Below are 22445 nucleotides of genomic sequence, written 5' to 3'. Positions count from 1 at the left end.
TCACTGAACTCTCCAAGGTATGATTGCTGCATTAAAGTCCTGTTCATACTGGGTTGTTCTGCATTTACAAAATGTATTTTTCCCCAAATAGAGAAGATGGCTTCTCCTTTGTCCAGGGAGGTGGTGTTATATTAACTGTACTATCAATGGGGAAGCGTCAACAAGAGAGGAAGAAGACACAAACAAGAGCATTAAATAGAAGTTGTTCATTTAATATAAAGCAATGAAAGAAATCACATCATACAAACAGATTACAGAGAAACCCCAAAACAGTTATCAAAATGTATCATATTTTAACTACAAGTAACCAATACCCCACTCCGCCCCGATGAAAACAACTGTCAGGCTAAATATTATAAAGTGCTTTCTCATTTTGTTGTATGCAATCATCACAAAGGCAAAGTCATTAGTTTTATGAACATGAACTCAACAGACAATTCAGGCACTCAACAAGCCTCTAAATCACTTTAAACGTCACTTTTTTGCCATTTACATATTTATTAAACTGTCTAACAACTCTCAGCAGTCAAAATGAAACCAAAATGTTTTAAGAAACCTGTCAATTAATAACATATGTTCCCTTGCTTGGCAAATGTGATATTAAAATATATTTAAAAAAGTATCCAGCAGTCGGGTTCGTACGCTACACTGCAAGTCAGCATCTCTCTCCTCCTACGGGTCGTTCAGTTCTTCCCTCTAAAAGAGAAAAGGGAGAGAAAAGTTAATAATTCTTCTGTTTTATTAGTTTCAGTTCACTGAATCCCAATGACAAAGACAGACAGTCACTTGGAGGAGATCTTGGGTTGTAGTGCGACCGCATGTGCAACAGCAGATGAGCATACGTAAAGTCTACCAACACAAAACCACAGAGACAGCTTATCCATGCCACAGCTCTCACTGGTTAACTGCAAGCGACAACATGCCACATGAACACCTTGGGAACTGCATGAAGAATGGAGCAGTGAGGGTACTGATTCCTGATGATTGGAAAAGACAGATGAGTGGAGAAAAATGCAAAATCAAGCTGCAAATAAAACAAAACTGCAGAAATTAAAGAAAGAAGTTAGTGGTATTCCAGGGCAACAGCTTGAACACAAGTCCACTGTGGAGTGAGGCTGTCAACCGCTACAGACAGATTTTGAAGGTTTTTGTCAATCAACTAGAGACACCTAGTGATCAGTTGATGCAATAGCCTGTACTGTCCAACCTTCCTCCAAGCTCTTTGCATTTTAAATCACTCTGACCCTGGAAATTAGGAGTTAAAATGTCAAAAGAAAAGAAAAGGGGTATAAAAAAAAAGAAGACGAAGCTGGTAAGAGGACAATATAGGCAACACAGTAAGCAATGCTATAAAATGGTAGGAAAGATGCAGGGGAGAGGTCTGGGTTGGTGGGAAGCACACCTGGCAACAGAGGTTCCCTGGATGAGTCCAAGACCTGGTGAAGACGAAGGCAGGTCAGAAATGTATCCCTTCCCTGCTTTCCACCCCCCCCCATCTCTCTCTTTTTGTTGTTTGTGAGATAAAACCATGGTCATACATCATTGACCTTATAAGTTTATGATGTACCTTACGTATGATGCAGGTTCTGTATTCTTCAAAGGAAGCATAATCAACTGGAATAGTGTTTACCACTATATTCCACATGTTGGTCACTATAATACACATGTGACTCTCCGTGGCCAATCATAACTCAGTATAGGGAGCCAAGTGATTATTATTAAAGATCATCAAATCTCTCTTTAATATGTTGCTCTTATTTAGGCCATGCAGCAAATAAGAGCAGCATTCGGGTTTAACCCTTACATAGATACAAACATTAGTCACAACTGAGTTCACACAATTTTTTCAACATCAGGGCAAACAACAGTGAAAACAACCTGTCTGAATATCACCCCCTTGAGGCCACCAAGTTATTTTTTCTTTTGTGTTATTTTCTTTTCACGTCAGAGCCTCAGGTGTCTAGTGTGATAAGCTGCGTGACAAGACAGCGTGTTGGCAAACTGGAGATAACACAAGCCATGTAGCTGTAATTGGCAGAAAGTACTACTGTGTAGAAGGTCTGCATACAGAAAAGTTAAGTTTAGTTAATAGCACTGCAGCGACTTTGTAGTTACAAAGGAAGATGCAGCAAATCCTGCAGCGCTTTTGTGAGATGCATTTTTTTGCTGTTATGCACAGGCAGCTTGGTATTAAAGCCATGTAAGCCCTGTTCATATTAGTAAATATTACAGTATTCTCCAAGTGAATAACAATGAGCATATGCCTTGGGAATAAGCCTCGGTGTCTTTTGCCTTTGAAAAATCGATGTGTTGACTTTGGTTTCCAGCAACTTGAGGGAAAACCTTGTGACACATTTAGAAAGCAATTTAATTCCTCAAGAAACACAATAAAAACACTTTGAAACCTGAGTAACTTTCATTATAGCCATTAAGCACCACCCCCTGTGCCAAAGGCATTTGATTCACTCACCTCGTAAGTGGTTCCTGTCCAGAACTGCTTCATCTCTCCCCGGCACCCAGCCACCACCGCAGAAGTTACTACGGTGAAGGGCACCAGGTAGAGGAGAGCAGGCTGACCCATTCCTGACAGCAGCATCGCAACAAATGTCACGATCATTCCCAGGAAATAAGCTACAGCGAATAAGAGAGAAACAGAGTAAAGAAGCTAAACTTATCATTCAGAGCCACAGATAAACAATCAGAACTTGAATCCAGTAATAATATATATGATATATATATCAGTGAGCAACCTTGTTTGTTAAAAAGCAAATTTCAGTGCAGAATTTTACTAAAGATTTTACATGGACACTCCATCATCACAGTGCAAGTGTAACACGAGAAAATACATGGTAATGTAAGTGAATTACATCTAAAATGATATGGAGGTATGTCCAGAATCAAGACAATAACGGGTTAGTGGTACCTATGCAGCAGCTGACAAAGTAGATCTTCTTGCTACTGTTGATCCAAACGTCAAACCTGCTGCAGTAGGCCACAAGGAGACCTGTTGGACCGAAACAAATGCAGAGGATGAGTCACACATCTCACTACCAATATTTGGTTTACCTAGTCAGACTGCTCTCATAGACAAACCTCTTCATGTCTAAACTGAGACACAAACAGTTTATCAACATATTTAAATCAATGCAAATAAACACATACAGTGTGAGGAGTGTTAAGAATAAAGTGTATACAGGAATTCTCCACAAAAACAGAGGAGAGAAGAAAAGGTTGCCATACATCCTGATATGTAAAGATAATTCCAAGTGGATAAAGATTATTAACACTTTTGATAATGAAATAATGAAAGTTTCATTTGGGATTAATTGTAAAAAGCATGTGTGTTTTTTCCTTCCCCCCACCTAAAGGCTGTAACATGTTGATATATTGTTATTGTACTGATGACACCTTAACCTCACCTGGAATAATGATGTCTCCATAACCGAGGATGGAGAACTGCATCCCACACAGGTTCTGAGCCCAGGCCAAGAGTCGCGGGACACGCATCACCACTGGCAGCTGAGAAAATAAAAGACTTTAGACGTTGTGTGTGATGGCAGAACTATGTGAGTGGTATTTTGTGTTACGGTGACCAAGTCTGCCTGAAAATCTCTCTAACTTCAGATCCACTTCTTAAAGCTGTGGTCAACTGTTCGTCTGTTTTGTGGTAGATACATATTTAGCTATGCTGCCTCTGAACGTATAAAGAAATAGTGAACAGCCCGACAAATCATTAAAAAAACAACAAAAAAACCAAAGCAACTTTGGTGAAAGGGGCAGTGGTGAGGCCTGGCATGCTTAATGCTGCTTCTGTTGAAACAGCCTCTGAAAACATATTTGCATAACGCTTTTAATTCTTAATATCAATGCTCTTATCCTTGGTTTTTACTTTAGTCTTTATTTTCTTTTGTCAACGATTGGCTTTATTATTTTGATGTCTGTATTTGTAGTTCTCCCCGTTATATTTGCCCTGCTAAGTGACACTTTGCCCACCCTCCTATCGCTTTGTTTTCTTTTTATTTATGTACAGCATGTTGTAACTGTATTAAGTTAATTTTAAAAATGTCAATGTTAGAAGTGTGCTGCCAACATGTTTTAGTTTTTCCACACTGGCCATGAGTTGGAAAAGGTTGGGAGCCACTGCTGTGTGGTCTATGTTATCTATGGCTGTTATCACGAATATTACAACATGAAATAGGACGACTATCACCACACATGTAAATCTCCTGTTTAGTTGAGACAGTTTGCAAAAATCAAACATGTACAAACAGTTGAAGCTAGTATTTATTTATTGTTAGTATTTAGTATTGTTTAATTTAGTTTAATTAGTATTTAGATTTGATTATTCGGAATCGATTTATTTGATTTCATTATGATTAGATCTTGCTAGTATTCTGTTTGTTTATTTGTTTAGTTTAGATGTTTTATTGTTTATCATTTGTGTGTTTATTTCATTGTGAGCACCAAAAGATACATGTAGGGCACTGGTGAGGGACCAGAATGCACCTGTGTGGGCTGATGTTTTTTTTTTACCAGAGCGGGAGAGGAACAGAGGAATGTCTTTTGTTCTTTGTTGCTTGCTTGTTTTTTGTTAAATAAACTTCCTTTTTTGTTTAAACTGAACATAGAATGGACATTGCTTGGTAATAATTAATTACATGGTTTCTTCTTATCTATAATTTTCCAGACAAAAACTGAGAACCTGAAATCTTACAGAAAGAATCCTGGGAAAACCCTGCTTATCCAGAAATGACTCACACACTATTGAAGGAGGGAGGAGCCTCAGTGACAAAGACTGCTCAGATGACCGTGTTTCAATAGGAACTGTGCTGTGGTCAAAGTGAAGTGTCTATTTAGTAAAACACTGAACCCCAAGTTACCCCTGATGGCAGGGAATGGACAATTATGACTTGTAGTGTGAAACCCTCTGGGGGAGGGGGGTCACTGCAAAACAATGCAAAGTTCTGACTGATACTGTGATCAAACATTTCTATCCTGATGTTGGTGGTCTCCTGTAGGATCACGATGTCCCCATCCACATGGCGCTGCGAGGTGCAACGTAGCGTTTTGAGGAGTATGAAAATGATGTGAATCATATGCTATGATCTCCAGTCACCAGATCTCAACTCATTTTAACACCCATGGGGGATTTTGGACTGACATGTTAGACAGTGCTCTCCCACCATCACCAGCAAGACATCACAAGAAGGAGCATCTTTAAGAAAATAGGCCAATCACCTCCCAGTTGAGTTCAGAGACTTGCCAATGCCAAGGTGCATGAGGCGGTTCTGGTGGCCCAACACTTACTGTAACCCCTTAAATTTGTCACTCGGCTCTGTAAATGTGAATATGAAACTTTCGTACTTCCTTCATCACATATTTATCAACTGCAGAACCTTAATGAAAGAAGTAATCTGCCCAGGAGAAGACCAAAACATCTACAACCCATGGCCCTCCCCCCACCTCAGCACAGAGCATTAAATGAAGGAGTGGATGGGTAACAAGTCAAGCCTTACTTTCTCATACGGCGGCTGGGGCTCAGCAGGGATCTCCACCATGTTACCTTGTGTCTACGACAGAGCCCACCCAACCCCAGCGCACAGTTAGTCAAGCAGTCTATCAATCCCCTCAGGGCATCAACAACAAACAGAGCAGATCAGCCATTATGTTAATAAAGCTGGGACAAGCTTGATGGGGAATTCCACCAAGCCTAAACCTTAAACTTGTTCTTCATGCAGGAAATGAAAAATTCCTACAGACTGCTCCTCTTGTGCACAAATTTACTGCTCCAATTCATTTATTCACAAAGTGAGGCTTTAGCATTCAATCTCCCAAATAAGCAAATAGTTTACACTTTTTACTGTCTCGAGCTAGAAGAACAAAATAAAAAGCTTATTTTTCCCATAACCCATACCTAATCTTAAAACTCATGAAATTAATGAAAAGAATGACTGTGGACTCTGATAGTTTAGAAAATGCCTTGAAAGACAAGTTGGTGGAGTTCCCCTGTAAGGGGAAGCAATGCAAGATGGCTTACCTTCTCAGCAGATGCATCTGGGCCCAGGGCAACCTGAACCATGATACTAACCCCATTCTGTTGAAAGAAGAGCAGCAACTCAAAGATTCACATTACATTAAGAACATCCGAATAGTGGAAAATGTTTAATGTATGCCAAAAGACTTTTAATGTTTGGAGCGGGGAAAAAAAACAAGAGTTGAACATACTGTACGTATAAGTAGGAAATACGAAGGAAGGAGGAAAGGAGGAAAATGCTATTGCCATTTAAAATCAGTAACAGTGTGTAGTATGTGTAAATGCTTCATCTATTGTTGCAGCTCTGAGACCATGGAGAAAAACTAAATATACTCATACCTTGGTGAAGAAAGGAGTGATGAAAACAAAGAAGACGTCGTACACAAGGAGGAGGGTCAGCAGAATCACACAGATCTACAATATAATACAGAGAAAGAAATCAGACACTGGTTCCACGGCTCACAAAACTGAAAATACTGTACATTATTTCCAATTACACTAAATGACAATGTGTGATGCAAAGATTCTTCTGGGACAACTGGACATTGTGTGACATATGAAAGGCAGATATCATTAAATATAAAAAAGATCAAGAAACGATGAAAGCGGAACCTTGAAGTTGGACAGAGAAATGGTCTTCATGAAGTTGAGGCAGAAAGCAACACCGAGGAGGTCCTGCAAGATCCAGATCCATCTAAAAGCACAACAAGCTTTTTTACCCTTGTGTTTTAACCTGAACATGTGTTTCAACTTTAATTCGAGCAATCTAGCCTTAACTAGGGATGCAGCAGAAAAACATTACCCCAATAAGGCAAATCTTGACACTATGTGGTTTGGAAAAGATCATGGGAGTAACACAGGCAATCTCTAGTGGCAGTGATGCTGAGAATATTCTTAACTATTAAAGGAACTTTTACTTTTATTTTTAACAAAACACCAAAGCAGGAAGTTAAAAATATAATTGTGTGCTCTACTTGAGAGCTACCATTGTGATGGTGCATGTTTAGCAGATTATTTCCTACTTTGCTGCAGTTCCTTGTGGTGGCACAGGTTTGGCCGAGTGTGTGAGGTAGACAGAGAAATAGTGACTGTGTGTTACGTGTGAGCCCAGCCCACAGTACCTGTCCTCGTTTCTGTAGACTCCCCAGACCACAGCGATGCTGATGCACACCGCAGCCAAAATTAAAGACCTCACTGAGAAGTTCCAGTTTCTGACGGAGAAGCTAGACAAAGACAGAGACACGTGTTCAAATAAACAAAGGCTTTCAGCAGCCGGGGCTTGTCTGCCAGAGTGTGATTCAGAGACAGACACTTGGGGAGTAGAGAGAAGACAACAGGAAACAGTACAAGGTTTCACATCTTCCACTGTGACCACAATGTCTGTCTTGTTTTGTAGGGGAAATGGTTACTGTAGCTAGCTGTATGTGTGGAGAAACCAGGGAAAGAGGAAAACATTTATATATTCAATAATGCTAAGCAGGGTAGAAACATGCCTATTCATGTTTGTTAAATGGAAACATTATCTGTGGGTCTCCTTTCTGTATTATTCTGCAATATGAGTCCATATATGTGTGTGTTGTGTGTATATGATCTTTGTTGAAAAGAAGGTTGTTCATACTTAACAGTGCCGCAGCCAATTTTATCCATCACTGCATCAAGACAGCTGAACAGTGCAGAGGCAGATGCCAGGCAGAATATAGCAATAATGATGTAAACTGGGGAAGAAAAAACTCAAACATCAAATCAACAAAACAGTGGATAAGATTATTTCTTTGAATAGACAGCAGCTGTTATTTTGTTCCAACCCACCAAGGACACTGTAGAAGTAGTACATGAGGACCAGCATCCCACACATCAGGGCCACAAAGATGATCACTTTGAGAGGAGAGTACAGGAAAAGCTCTCCACTGTCTGGTTTACTTTCACCCCCTCCTTGCCCGACCACACCTCTATCCAACCGCTCTCTGCAACAAACAGAAAAACATATGAACTGTCAGGCACCCCTTAGAGCTAAAAGATCTTCTGTTCTCTAATATAACCACTAACCAAGGCACGGTTTGGGTCAATTATCTCGCACCATATGATAACATGGAGATCGATGGAAAAGATATGCAAAATCAACAAGAAATGGAATCTGTTTTCTCCCATTTTCAATAACGTTGGTCTCCTTGTTTTCTGTTTTGTTTTTTGGCATGGTATACTAATATCTAATCTTCACTTATTGTTGGTCCGAGGAGAGGAGGGGTGGGGGGTGGGATTGTTTTGTTGTTGTTGTTGTTGTTTGTTTGTTTTAGTTATCTATGCTGTGCATTTTATGTACACCAAAAAAAAAAAAGGAAATTGTGTTTATTATGTCTGGTTGTTAAATGGTCCATACATCCATAAATAATTGATCACAAAAAATGAACTGTCAGGCATTTAAACGGCTCAAAATGAGGCCGAGGTGGTACATTCATTCATTTATTTACACCCATGTGCACGTGTACTGTGCCTTCAACTGGCTCCAGCCAACAGTTTTAAGGAAGTCACATGAAACCAGGTAAATTGCCGAAAGGACAAAAATAAACTACAGAAAAGCCTCAGAAGATACAATGGGGGAAAAAAAAACACATAACATCCCAGTTTATCCAGGGTCATATAAAAATATTAACCAGTTGTGTGAAATGTTGTCATAATTCCTGTGAAGTGTTGAGTAATGGATAATAAATGCTTTCTGACATCACCATGATCCTGTTCCTTGACCCTTTGACCACAAAAGCCTGACCAGTTTGTGAATTTTTCAAGGGATTCCCTCGAGGAGTTTGAGATGTTGCGTTCACAAGGCCCAAACCACGTTTTGTGAGGTTAATAAGTCTGAAGCCTTTGACCTTTGACCTACAAATTTGAATCAGTTAATCCTACAGTCCCATTTGTGGTTCACCAAAGCATTCCTGAGATGTCATGTCCAAAAAAATAGCACATACAGACAGACAGACAACCCAACAACTATACCTCTATAACTATATAACAATTGAATATTTTCCCCGTCCCCTATTGTGTTTTGTTGGTGTTATTCTTCCAAAATTCTGCTAGAAGAAAGACACACTCTATCCTAATGTTTTTGTTATTAGTTCAGTTCAGTTCAGTTCAGTTCAGAGCTTTATCGTCCCTCCAGGGGAAATTTGATTTGCAGTGACAGTGCAACTAACACAACAACAATAAATAGACAAACAGTGACATAGAACAGTGTCGCATTGTACAACACAACCAAACTTGACGAATGAATATAATCTGAAATACACAATTATTCCAGGTCTCAGAATGAGTGAATACCATCCCCATCACTGCCCACTCCTTGTCCTGCCCTGCACTCCGAGTCTCCGACACCGACCCTGTTATCTCCCGATCTCTTACACTTCACTCTACACTTTACACCCGACAAACTCATCACACCCTGTCAGTAAATAGGAAAGTTTACCTTTTACCTACAATGATAATAATAATAATAATAATAATAATAATAATAATAATAATAATAATAATAATAATAATAATAATAATAAGCGGTGTCTGCACTGTCTTACATGTCCTCAGATTCTTCTGCTCACAAGCTCAGTGTAAACACTGATGTAATGTGAAGTTAGGAAACCTTTTGTGAACCTTTTGTCTGACTTGTACAACAGTACAGTCAGGTGGTGAAAAGGGCAAATTCATCAGGAGTTTCAGTTCCTCCCTTCTGGTATATGTTTCAGGTTTCCATCGGGCAAGACCAACAGATACAAACACTCATTCACCCGCACGGCTGTCACCGTTCTTAATGCAGGGAAAAGTTCAAGTTGTTCATTTTTATCTACGGTGATGGCAGAACTGTTGCCATTGCAATGTGACAAGCGTTTCTTTTGCATAGATTTGATTGTGGCTTTGATGTTTCTGCCTGTCATCGTTGTACAGTAGTGCTGTTTTGGCCTGTTTTGTGACAATAAAGTTTTAACTTGAAATTGAAAGTGGATATGCCTAGATACAGAACAGCCACCTGTTTGAACAGATATCCCATGCTGCAGGTATAATTACATGTTAAAAACCTGGAAAACCTGACTGTTTGCTTTTCATGCTTGATGAATTAACAAACTGTGAAGAAGCTTTCTGAAGAAGCCAAGTAAGACTAAGAATAATCCAATATACAATATACAATTTCCACAGGATCCCCACAAGACTCTGTGATCTCTCCATTACTCTCCACACTGTACACCGACCACTGCAGAAGCTCAATCCCGGGAATGACATACATCAAATACTCAGACGGTACTGTTGTCATGAACACCACCAACACAGATGGACTTTTACAAACTGAACTGGACACCTTTGCCTTGTGGTGTAGAGACAATGCCTAGACCTAAACGTTTTGAAAACGAAAGAAATGGTCATTGATTTCCATATGGACACTCCACCATATCCACACTCTGTCAACAATGAAACAAATACCTTGGTACAATAATTGATTACGAACTCACATTTCATCTCCACAGCAAACACCTTTTCTCTAAATGTCAGCAACGCCTTTTTTTCCTCCGTAATCTTCGCAAACTTCAGGTTCATCAAACATTCCTCACTGCTTTCTACAAATGCTTCATCGAATCCATCCTCACATTCAACATAATAGCCTGGTTTGGTTCACTCAGCATCTCCCACTGTAACAGCCTAAACAAAATAATCAAGAATCCCTCATTAACATCTACAACACACGAGTCAAGAGAAAAGGTACACAGCTTGCAACAGACACAACACATACACACACTACACAGTAACTACTGTCTTTTACCATCAGCATGCAGATACAGATCACTCCCACTCGGACAAAAAGGGCATCATCCAGTTTCATTCCCACCCCTGTTCGACTTCTCAACATCTAACTCCTGCCATAACACTCTCAACTAACCTGTTTATAACTTTTTTTTCCTTCTTTACTATTGTTGTTTTTAACCCCCCATTTTATGGATATTCGTGTTTATGTGTGGCATGACATGTGTGTCTGTGTTGCTATTGTTAGGGATGTGTGGTGGTCATTGTGTTGTGTATGTAACATTTTCATGTTTCGCATATTCTATGTTATAAACCGAGTTTTTCCTCAAACTGTTTGTAAAAATGGGCTATATACAAATAAAATTGCCTTGCATTGCCTATGTCCGCACCTGCACTGAGGTTGTTTTGCAACGAAGTTCCTAACAGAAAAAGAAAGTAACTTTGATACTACTATTTGCTATAGTCTTGATATTTCAAAGCATAAAGCCTACAGCTCTGCATGTGTAGCTGAAATATCTCACCTCTCACATGCCCCACTCCAGTATCCACCCAGGGCAACCGTGACAATGGAAATCAGCAGGATGACCGCAATGCTTGGATCAATCTTTACGCGAGGAGGAGCATACATCTTCACCTGCATCCCATCACCAAACTCCTGAAGACAAACACAAAGACTGATTAGATTAACCTCAACAAAAGGGAGGAGTGATGACTGAACCAAATACAACAGCACCCCAAAAAAAGTCTGTCTGACCTGCTGTGCTTCCAAGAAGTCTCTGTACCTCATGAGGGCCAGTTGGATTTTGACCTTTTGGTACTGGGAGTCATTGGCTGATGGAGTGATCTGAAAAGCAGAGTAGTAAAGTCTAGTCAATGCTAGTCAATTTGTAAAAAATGATATATAATGATGAATATAGTTGGTTAAATTGAAGAAAACCAGTGAGATTCGTGTCATGTTATGTGTCAGTTTAAGTGTCTATATTTAGATGGAAATCCCCCATGTTCCAAACCACCACTACGTCACTTCCCCTTTTCTCGAACATGCATCTACACTGTAATGTCAGTGCACTGATATGCGATCATAAGATTGACTTCAGACAAATACACACAATAAAAAAAGACAATGGCTCCCATATGGGGTTGGATAGTACTTTAAAACACATTTAAAACTTAGGAGAAATGTCAAATCACATTACTTTGTGATAAATCCCAACAGAATACAGGTGGATGCAGGTCCCTTACCAAAGTTGTGTTGCTGGCGATAAGTAAAGCTGTAGCTCCGAGGCTCTGAGCAACGATAGCTTTCTGACTGAAATCACATTCCCCCCTCATCACCACTACCGCTTTGCCTTTTAGCGCATCTGGACCGAACCCTCCACTGCTACACAGCGCAGAGGAAGTCATGTTCACCAGTGTGTACTGCGTCTGGAAAAGTAAAAAATATAATTGATTCATCACTGCAAGGACAAGTTTATGTCCACCTACCCATCATAACTTTGGGAATGAGGTTTAATCCAACATAAAAAAAAAAAAGCATGGACAACTTACAGCATTATCAAGTGATTCGGACAGCGGTGTCCAGGAGTGATTGTGGACGATGCAGTACTCCCTCACTGCACTGACACCGGAAATGTGCAGAATTGCTTCTTGGCAGTTTATCTGTACAGTAAGGAAACAAAATACATTATTTAAAGCCTACGTTCTAGCCTTCTTTTTAATCCATTAAAGAATATCATCTAAACTCAAGAACTAATGTAGTGAACAGGTAATATAGCCCTTAATACCCCTGACATGTTCTGTATCCAAGAAGACATGTATTTGGTGCTGTACATATCTAAAAACCATTTAAATTATATCATTGCACCTGTTGTTTTAGGAACTACTGTCAATGAGCTTTACAAAAAGCTAGTATATATTTAAATGTCCCTCAAGCAAAAAAGTTCCGCATTTGTTTCTGCATCATTATGACTACATTGAAATAAACAGACTGCTTTACATCCAAAGAGCCATTTACTTAATGTTGTTTAACTTGCAAATGAACAAATCTGGACCTCCTGTGGTGAAAAACAGATCAGACCGACTTAAACACATCTCTAAGCTCTACAGTAGGCTTTTCTCTGCCTATCGCTTTTTAATCGCTTTAGTTTAGTTAAGTTTAGTGTGAGCAATCACGCATCAATAAATCAACACACCCTTTTTTATTGGCCGATGAATATCTTTGATACAAGTAGGTCATGGACACTTCCTTATCGATACAATAGGACGTCGAAGTCGGTTTTAACGATTTGCGCGTGTTGTTAAACTTTAGTTTGACCCACTCACCCACCATCCTAATACCTTCAGGTAAACAAACAACACGGTGGCAACAGTTCAAAAGCTCATTTGATGATGAACCAGCATTAGCTAGCAGCTAGCATTAGCACGCTGACAGTAGCAGCAGCCATTTGTCTAGTTGTACATCGGTCAACACGGTTCTTCTCATGATAACACACACTGACTCAGTGTATTAACAACAATATGTACTGAAATAACACGACCACTAGTAAACTCACACGGCTTTCGACAGTGCAGTCAGCCTGTCGCTACAATAACACATCCAGTTTCTGTTTTCGTTGACCAACTCACCTGTGACACCGCGAAAATGAGGGATAAAATAACGACTCCAACGTTTCCTCCCATCGTGTTAACTTAGGCCTTTTCACTGCGGCGGGGGGCATTAACATCAATGCACTTCTATTTGGCACAAAAACACTTTCTGTCTCCGCTAAGTTTGTCGTGTCTTCATAGCATATTGTTGGCAAAGGGAGGCGGGGACTTCCTGTGTTGGCTCGTGACTCTTTGTGACGCGTTTCTGTTTCACCTCGCAGCGTCTCAGCACGCGCGGCACACACACACACACACACACACACACACACACACACACACACACACACACACACACACACACACACACACACACACACACACACACACACACACACACACACACACACCAACAATGTGAAAATGCATGCAGTGGAGAGTGGTGCCTGTTTCAAAAACAAGCAATTTTCAAGAAATAAGTGTGTCAGTCTTTGTGTTGTATGTGACCTAGTAAAACTTGTAACAGAGCTGCACCATGCAAGGTGAAAGTAAAGTGACACCTGCCAAAACTTTTTTTTTTTTGTGAATTGAAGACTTTTAAATTACATATTGACACTTAGAAAATCATGATCAGATTTTTACACTGGCTGAACCTTTTTGTTGTTGATGACTGTGGTGGCAAAAATTAGTTCTCTTTGTTCAATAAAGAATTAAAAAGAATATCTTCACACGCCAGCTGTCTTTCATGAGTTTTAATAAACATTCATGAATGGAGTCACACACGTACACAACTGAACAGCACACGGTCAGTGGGTGAGTGAACTGAAAATGTTCTCAGGCTCACTATCTTCATAGTTCCCAAACACATAGCCTACCAATAGACAAAATATGGCACCTCCAGTGGTTCTGCCTCGCGGCTCGCCTCACCACCAGGACACAACAATCCCTTGTAAATTTCCACAGGACACTGTATCGTGGGAGCCTCTCTGGCTCTCACCTTAACCTGTCCTAAGTGAAACTCTCTGCTGTCTGTCTTCAAAGGGAGGATTAGTACCACATATCACAATCATGATTATAGGCCTACCACACTTGTAAAACATAATATGGGTTAACATCAAAATTTTCCATTACATGACATAAAGAAACTCACAGAGGTCAGATGGGGGGGATCAGGACAATGCTGACTGTCACTAAAAGTTTCATGAATGATTTTGCTGCTATTCATGAAGGTGAGCAGTAGATGTCGCTGTTGTTAACTGCTGAATGAGGCTTCCAGCAGTTCACCATGCCAATACATAAATCAGTGCCACTCCACTGATTTAATCTAAACATCTTGATCTTGGTACTCACTATGTATTTATCATCATGGGTGGCAGTCATTCTTATAATTTGTGATGACAAAATCTGATTATTGTCATTAAATTTGAATGCATTTGCTTGTGGTAACGCACTGCTATTATTTATCATATCATATCATTATCTGATAATGTTTCGAATGAAATTGAGGTTTTTCTGGGAGATACACCAAGAATGTCATACAGTCTTATCCCAACCTATAGGCTAGGCTATATACTTTTTTTTCTCTTATCAATGTTGGCATGGATACTGAATGATCAATAAACCGTGTAGGGTAGGCTACCCTGTCATCACTTTAGGCGACTCATATATTTTGCTATCAATAGGTGACAGTTGATGTAATGTGTCCTTCAGCCTCTCCTGAATTTCTTTTTGTCAAGATATTGAATGAATGATAAAGTGCTTCTGTCAATTTCTAGTTTCTCAACAGAACAAACAAAATATCCAGGAAAAAATAATATTTCAGTCTCTGACAGCATGTGGTATGACATAACTCTATGAATCACCTATTGACCTATTGTAGGTTATGCAGTGAATATTTTTATGTGTATGACTTCTTTTTTGGTTTTTTTTTGTCCATACTGTCACCACTCATGACCTCGTACTGAATATTCCATATTTGCCCCTTCACTTTTGCTTAAGTAGCCTCACTAATGTATGACTCAAACATAATGCGTAATGCAACCGAGGGTCAACTTTAGACGTGGTCTTGTTTTAATGGTGATCTATCCCATGTTGCAATCCATCGTACTCTTTAGTATCAATTAGCTAATAGCCAGTCCGCTTGGCTGACCAAGATGTAATCAGATGTTTGTTGAAGCTGATATTTCAAATCCAGTTTCACATGACTGCCTTTTCCATCTCTAAATGTTCAACATCTTACAAACATCAACACTTAAAGATAGATCTTTTTTTTTTTTTTTTTTTTTTTTTTTTTTTTACAATTATTTGCAGTACAGCAAGATTAGCACCTGGTTGGATGCAGATGCAGCATTGTGGCATTCAGTGATGAATATGTAGTCACAGTAACCATATCAGCTAAAATATGCACAGCTCAAAAAAGTATTTACCCAGATTCATTAGCAGAAGTGATTTTGTTTCCTTGCACACATGGAGACTGTTTTGAATAAGATCTCTGCCGTTTTCAATTTTCCTAATCGTTTACATGTAAGGAATATCTGTAAATGTGTAATGTATGAATGTGATCTCAACAGTATGGCATTACCATATGGTGATGGATTTTCAAGCGTACATAGAGACTTACTGGCTCAACCCAGAAGCTCCACAGCACCAAAAACCTGAGATGAACACAGCAGCTGCCTCGCCTCGTTTGACCCTGACCTGCATACTCCACTGCTGCAAACATGGCCTGGGGTTTTTGCTTTTAATCTAGTGACACTTTTAAATCTGCCGTCTCACTTAAGCACTCTTATACTACACAAGCTGCAACACGATAGATAACCACAGCCATGCTGCTAAAGAATATTTCCAATTTTAGCAGTCACAACATGAACATCTAATTGATCTATGCATAGATATTGTTGCTGAAATCTATATTGGGACGAGTCTGATGTCAATTTTCTGAGAATTTTATGTTTTGTTCATTTGTATGCAAATATAGAGGAACTCACTTACTCTATGGATTGCTTAAGTAGTTGCACACACACACACACACACACACACACACACACACACGCACACACGCGCACGCACGCACGCACGCACACACAAACAGCACTGATATCTTTGGGAGCCATGTGGTGCAGATTGATTTATATTGAATTCCCCTGGGTGTAGATTCATACTGTCTAAAAATACATTTTAAAGAAGAAATATCTACTGCAGTCTTGAACACATCATTCAGTTGGGTCTTTACTTGGCTATTTATTCACCAGAATGATTGTATTGTGAATAACAAAAAAGGAACAAACAGCAAAGTCCTGTAATACTGAATACAACCTGATACCCTTAATGCTGCACAAATTATTTACATTTCTTCAAAAATCAAATTCAGCAAAAGCCATATTTCTGGTTTCATGTTGTGTTGACGACTTTTCTGTTCTCCTCGATCGAGCCTAAATAAACTCCTTCAGCATACATCCAGGACTCTGGTACTTCTTCTTCTTCGGCATTACCACAAATTCCTTCCTAACATATTGCATTTGTTTGATATGTACAAAAAGTCAATTCAAATTACAGTAAATCTAATAAGTGCAAGATAAACATAACAAGTTGTTCACTGTATGATTCAAGAATAATATATATTATCGATACCTTTATGAAAGTCACAATTGCATTATACACCATAAGATTGTAATTTACTGGAGGTACTATTTTACAGTGGAAAAACAACCTGTTAGTCAGTGGCAGTTGAATAGTGAAGTCTCCTAAGATTCAGTGCCTGTCACAACCTTCTTCCCTGTGGCAACTCTCCAGTGACACAAACTGATGTTAATCTTCAGCACGGTGCTGAGGTGCTTTTAACATAATAAGAGAGGACAGAGATTTCAGCTGTGAGCTCCAGTTCAAAGCACCAATGACATGCTTGTCCAGTTGAACTATAAGTAAAGTGTCAATTTGACCTGTGTGTGTGCAGCGGGGAGTCATGTGTGACACACTAATGACTGTGTTACTGTAGGTTACTGATCAGCCTTTCATCGGTTGTGAAATCAGCTCAATCAAGCTGTTTACACGCATCAGAGAAGGCTCTCTACACACTGTTGTTTTGCATAATTGAATAGATTATCACAACCTCTTCACTCAGGATAAGAGGAAGTTTATTTTTCTCTGTCATGAGTGATTGACATGATATTTCATGGTATTTCTGTTGGTCCCCGACCCCTCCTTATTACTTTTCATCTGTTGACAGTTTTGCCAATGATGAGATGGATATCTAAGGTGTAAAATGGACTAAAACGTCTCAAAATGATTGATGACACTGTTTGAAAGTCAGCTTGGAGAAACTTGAAAGTTGCTCTGCACCGGGTTAATCCATCAAAGTGATCGTCAGCAAGGTTAGAGAATTGCCACGTTCAGGGCACACGACTGGTCGATTGTTTTGTAACGTGAATATTATATTTTTAACCCCACAACTGCAGCAACAAAAGACATGAAAAGTGTTTTAGCATGTTTCAGCTCACTGAAACATTATTGTTGTGTAATGGACACATTACTATCAAGAACAAGAGTGTTCTGGTATCACATCTTGAAATTCAGACCTCTTTTTGACAAACAGCCCTTTAATGCAACTTGATTAAAGTTCGATGAAAGAACGTTGAATTAACAGAGACTTCCTTTTTCTTTTTTTAAAGCTTAAAAAACATGATTGAGTTGTGTAATTGTCACACACTTCGCCTTAAAGATCTTGTGATGAATGAAGCCGGAAGATCAAGCTGACAAATAACAAAATGTTTTAGGTCAGTGTGTTCCTTTCCTTCCTGGCTGTAACTTGAACTCCACCTAACTACCTATCCTAAATTGCCACAAGAGATATTAATCCATCAAAATAAATCACAGCAGATCCTGCAATGTGCACACAAGGATATCACAGGGGAAGGAAACCAAATATTGCGTTGTCAATAGATTGGACGTTGATTGGTCGGATCAGTTCATGCTGGATATTGTTTTCTATGCATCCACTCTGAAAGAGCCTCACATTGTGATGATTGCTGTGTTTTGTTCTGAACAACTAAATATAAATCTCAGAACAAAACCGTCACATAACCTCAGCCCGAGGTTATGCACTTCCACCACCTGAGTGCTTCAATTATGTTGAGAGCAGAGTCGAGCTTCCGTTGCCTCAGCCAGATCCATCCACCAACCTTCACATCTGGGTAAACACTTCAGTCCATTTTCTGTGTATAATTCTACTCATGATTCAGAGGATGACGCCTTCTACTGAAAGAATATATCAAGGTTTTGTGCTTTATTCTCTGATCATATAGCAACAAGGAAGATGTACGTAAAAGGTCATTGTTAATTGTAGTCAAACTTTATATATCAAGTAACAAGCAGAGTAAGATCTACCTTCAGACTCAAAAGTTAAATATCAAAACAACTGGTCCCACAGGAACCTTGAGATGCTCTAGTGTGGTACAGTGTGAAGTGTGAATAGACAAGTCTGTTTTAGAGCATGAAAGACTGGGTGATAATGATAAAATAATAAAATAATAAATCTATTTTTAATAACCACATGACAGCCTTTACTGCAAATGACTCATCGTGGCTTTTAAAACCACAACATTTCAATCTGAAGACAAACACAAATGACTGTGAAAAGTCCTATAACCAGGCAATGTCTACAAATTAGTGAGTGTGACTGAGTTGAGCAAACAGTACAAGTCACACTGTTCATACCAGATATTAATCTTCTTGTATAACAGTGGGTAAAAACATGGAGGGTTGTAACAACCTAAAGGGTTACAAGATAAGTCAAGTCTGTTTGACAAAATCCCCAAACAACACTGTAGCTCCTTTTTCATCTCGCCTGAAAAATCAGCGATAAGTCCTTCAGGTTCACTGTAAGTGACTGGATCTACTGTCACTTTCACCTGGCTCTGTCCTTAGCCCTGTTTATTCTTAATTCTTCATTCAGTGAAAGATACATAAGAGGATTGGTCTGTATGAATGCATACATAAACACTGTCAAAAGTGGGGAGAGTAAACTAGAGAAACAGACCAACCACTGGGCCTCAGGGCACATTACCAATTACTCATCCAAATGAGATCAGAGTCTAACTCTGGCCTTTCTATACCGACAACAAATGACAACTGAACTGTGGAAAAAAACCCAGTTTTTTAGGGTCAAATCTCTTTTAAGGATCAAAGAGATCAGAATACAGAAAATCAGAACAAAGTCAGTTTTTATTGGCACATCCATATCCATCTAATGGCTGAGCCGTATATCCTGTCCTCACTTTTTATTTCAGCTTCTCATATAGCCTACAGCGCTGCTAATGGACCTTTGATTATGTAATTAGGCCTTGTTGCTGGCCCTAACTATTTCCCTTTTGTATTATTACGTTTCTCAAACTGGATAAGGCGGAGGAATGTGCTGTGAGAAGTTGAAAGACTGCTGTAATTAATCCCTGTCACTTCTCCTGCTTCCCTAAGACCTGTGTTCAAATTTCATTGAGACATTGCCATGGAAACAGAGCTAGATTTAGTCAGATATGTTTATTAAAAATCTCTGTAACCATTTTACTAGATAGAATTGATGGCTCTCAAAGGGCAAGGAAAACACACCTGTACAGGTATCAGGGAAGGGAATTGTAGTTTGCTGATACAGGCTAATAAAGCAGTAGTATCCCTGAAGCAATGTGCCCGCAGCTCATTTCTTTCCCTCACAACGTCTTCTTTGGTCTCTTCAGCGCCTCTGCCTACTGAGAATATTGGGCTGGCTATAGCCTCTTACAGCCAGGCAAGAGTTAATGGTGTTGATGAAAGTAGGCTACATGCCAGGCCTGTGTGGAGTGTGTGTACATACAAATACACCAATAACAGAGAAGAAGATGGAAAGCTCCCCCGCTCTATTCAAACTCCAAACATTATAAGTCGATTAAATGTTGACTGGTAGTTGTGTCAGTGCAAATATGACGATTGATGATGATTTAATGGGTGCGATTCAGCTGCAGTGTCCGAGGGACCGACAGTTGTTGTTACGTTTCGTCCATTGACTCCTATATGCCCAGCGGTGTGGCTCACATTACAGGTTGGAGCGGTGGGGGGTATGACATCATCGTTTCACAAATCCATTTTGAGTGTCTACACAAAAATGCAGGGTTTTCAGATTTTCCCACTCTGGGACCCGTTTCCGTCTGGATGAAATGCCGAACGATTAAAAACTTGTGGATTCATTAAAGGGACTACGATGAGTTTCGGAAAGCGAAGTGTTTTCACACTACATTTCCCATGAGCCTCTGCACGCACGGTGAACTTCTTGGACCGGCGCAAGACTGATGAAAGCGAAAACATTTGCCATGAATGTTTTCATTAATCAAGAATGAAAGTCGGAGGTTCGAAGAGATCAGATACCGTCATAGTTCCAACCATAAACGATGCCAACTAGCGATCCGGTGGCGTTATTCCCATGACCCGCCGGGCAGCGTCCAAGAAACCAAAACTAGGAAATGCTGGGCGAGTCGACCACTAAATTATAATACCAAAATAACTATAAAGACAAAACAATATATTTATTGAAAATGGAGCCATGTTGAAGTAACAGAAAGTCTTATTTTAAGGTAATTTTTTTTACCTAGTGTTGCTTTAATAGGAGGGCCCGACTTGTCTTGTCCAGGACCAGTCACCTCCAGGAACCTCTGCTAAGATAAAGTCCAGGGCATAAATCAGAAACATCATGTGACACTATGCTACAATACAAAGCCTCAACCGACTGGAATTGAAATGGTTGATTTTACAGGTTGTCACTTTAACCTAACCTCTCACCCAAATAAGATGTGTGGGCAAAGACTGGGGTTCTCCACATTCTTCAGAGAGATTAATAGCCTTTATTTTTCAGCGGTCCTGAGTCAGCTGCCTGTGTCCTCCTATCTCGTGAATCATGTCTTATATAACAGTTTTTGGTGAGGGATTTCACACAGTACTAATTAAAGCGTTTTCTGTGGCTTATGTCAGTTTAGCTAATTCTTCTAGCTCTGGGCAACAAATTGAATCAAAGGCAACTGGACTTGTATTTGTCTAGGAAGACGTTTCGTCTTATAGTCCTCCTCCTGGATGACCTTGATGAATGAGAATATCCACAGACTTACTTCTTCTAGCTTTTTATTTTGAAAATAAAAAAACTTCTTCATTTCGTTTATTTTATTTCAGATATGTCACTGAACATGGAGTTAAGGTCAGACCACACCCCGGAGCGATCCCACCCTGCTGTGATTGGTGTGTACATAAAAGTGGAGCGGATGCAGAGCGCACAGGACTCGGAGAGTTGACAGCGGAGGAGCATGCATTATGTGGGCGGTGTGGGTGAACCTGTGTCCTCGCTAAAATTTAAAATCTGCCACTGACACCGAGGAGGAGAAGGAGGATCCATTCCTGCTGTTATTTTTTTTTTAAATACTTTGGGTCCCAGAGCTGCGTCAAAGGCTGAACCCGCAGCCCCCTCTGCACATGACCGTAAGTTTGTTTATTCTTTTACTGCAGACTCTCTGTGGTTACATAGGAATATCAAATTTTCCCTATTATTCTTATGCAGAGACCAACAGGAATATATTGTATTGAAGTGATATGGCTGTAGTTACATTATTATGCTCAGTCTTTTCTATGTGGTGGGACTTGGTGTATGCACCAAAATAGTATTTTTTAAATAATGAATGCAAGCTCCCCCTATCCTATCCAGAGGTTCAAATAAAGAAAAGAGTAGAGTTGCATTGTCAGAGAGAAAAAGAAAAAGATGAATAGTATATATGTGGAAAGAGAGGGAAAGAAAGAAAGAGATCGTGTCTATGTGCTCAAATGTGCCTTGCATTATCAAAATGTATTTAATCAGAACATTGAACAGAATATTTACATTAATGTGATTCATATAATAAAGCCAATTTTTTTATGGACTTGAGGTTAAAGTGTTTAACATGTTTTTTTTTTTCTATAAATGAAATGATAGATGAATGATATCCAGTGCATGGCATGCTGTGGATGTATTTATAGAATCAATATGATGTCAGGTTACAGCTCTGAT

The 22445-nt window shown here is 39.5% G+C and overlaps 1 protein-coding gene across 3 annotated transcripts; it reads right to left on the bottom strand.

The window, feature by feature from the left end:
• Positions 1-191: 191 nt before the first annotated feature.
• Positions 192-13644, bottom strand: sppl2a (signal peptide peptidase like 2A). Of its 3 annotated transcripts, XM_083999310.1 has the most exons (17): positions 13439-13644; positions 12362-12472; positions 12056-12238; positions 11568-11657; positions 11335-11468; positions 7844-7998; positions 7653-7749; positions 7156-7257; positions 6647-6728; positions 6374-6448; positions 6038-6094; positions 5517-5570; positions 3420-3519; positions 2924-3004; positions 2471-2631; positions 1403-1436; positions 192-696 (listed from the first exon to the last, which is right to left on the bottom strand). In XM_083999310.1, the coding sequence occupies exons 1-17, from the start codon at positions 13490-13492 to the stop codon at positions 656-658; spliced, it is 1611 nt and encodes a 536-aa protein (XP_083855436.1). In that variant the 5' UTR covers positions 13493-13644; the 3' UTR covers positions 192-655. The 3 variants fall into 3 exon arrangements, with proteins under 3 accessions (XP_083855436.1, XP_083855437.1, XP_083855438.1); XM_083999311.1 differs by lacking the exon at positions 1403-1436; XM_083999312.1 differs by lacking the exon at positions 5517-5570.
• Positions 13645-22445: the final 8801 nt, after the last annotated feature.

Source organism: Trachurus trachurus (genome assembly GCF_905171665.1).
Source record: "Trachurus trachurus genome assembly, chromosome: 3".
In the NCBI taxonomy this organism is placed as follows: Eukaryota; Metazoa; Chordata; class Actinopteri; order Carangiformes; family Carangidae; genus Trachurus; species Trachurus trachurus.
Note: the sequence above shows the minus strand (reverse complement) of the source record. Positions and strands in the feature narration are given on the sequence as shown.

Excerpts from the sequence above, each read along its gene's own strand:
- sppl2a (XM_083999310.1), bottom strand. The coding sequence starts at position 13,492 with ATGGGAGGAAACGTTGGAGTCGTTATTTTATCCCTCATTTTCGCGGTG. Across the intron at positions 12,473-13,438 it reads TCATTTTCGCGGTGTCACAG|ATAAACTGCCAAGAAGCAAT; the intron begins GTGAGTTGGTCA and ends CTTACTGTACAG. Across the intron at positions 3,520-5,516 it reads CCCAGCCGCCGTATGAGAAA|CTGCCAGTGGTGATGCGTGT; the intron begins GTAAGGCTTGAC and ends TTATTTTCTCAG.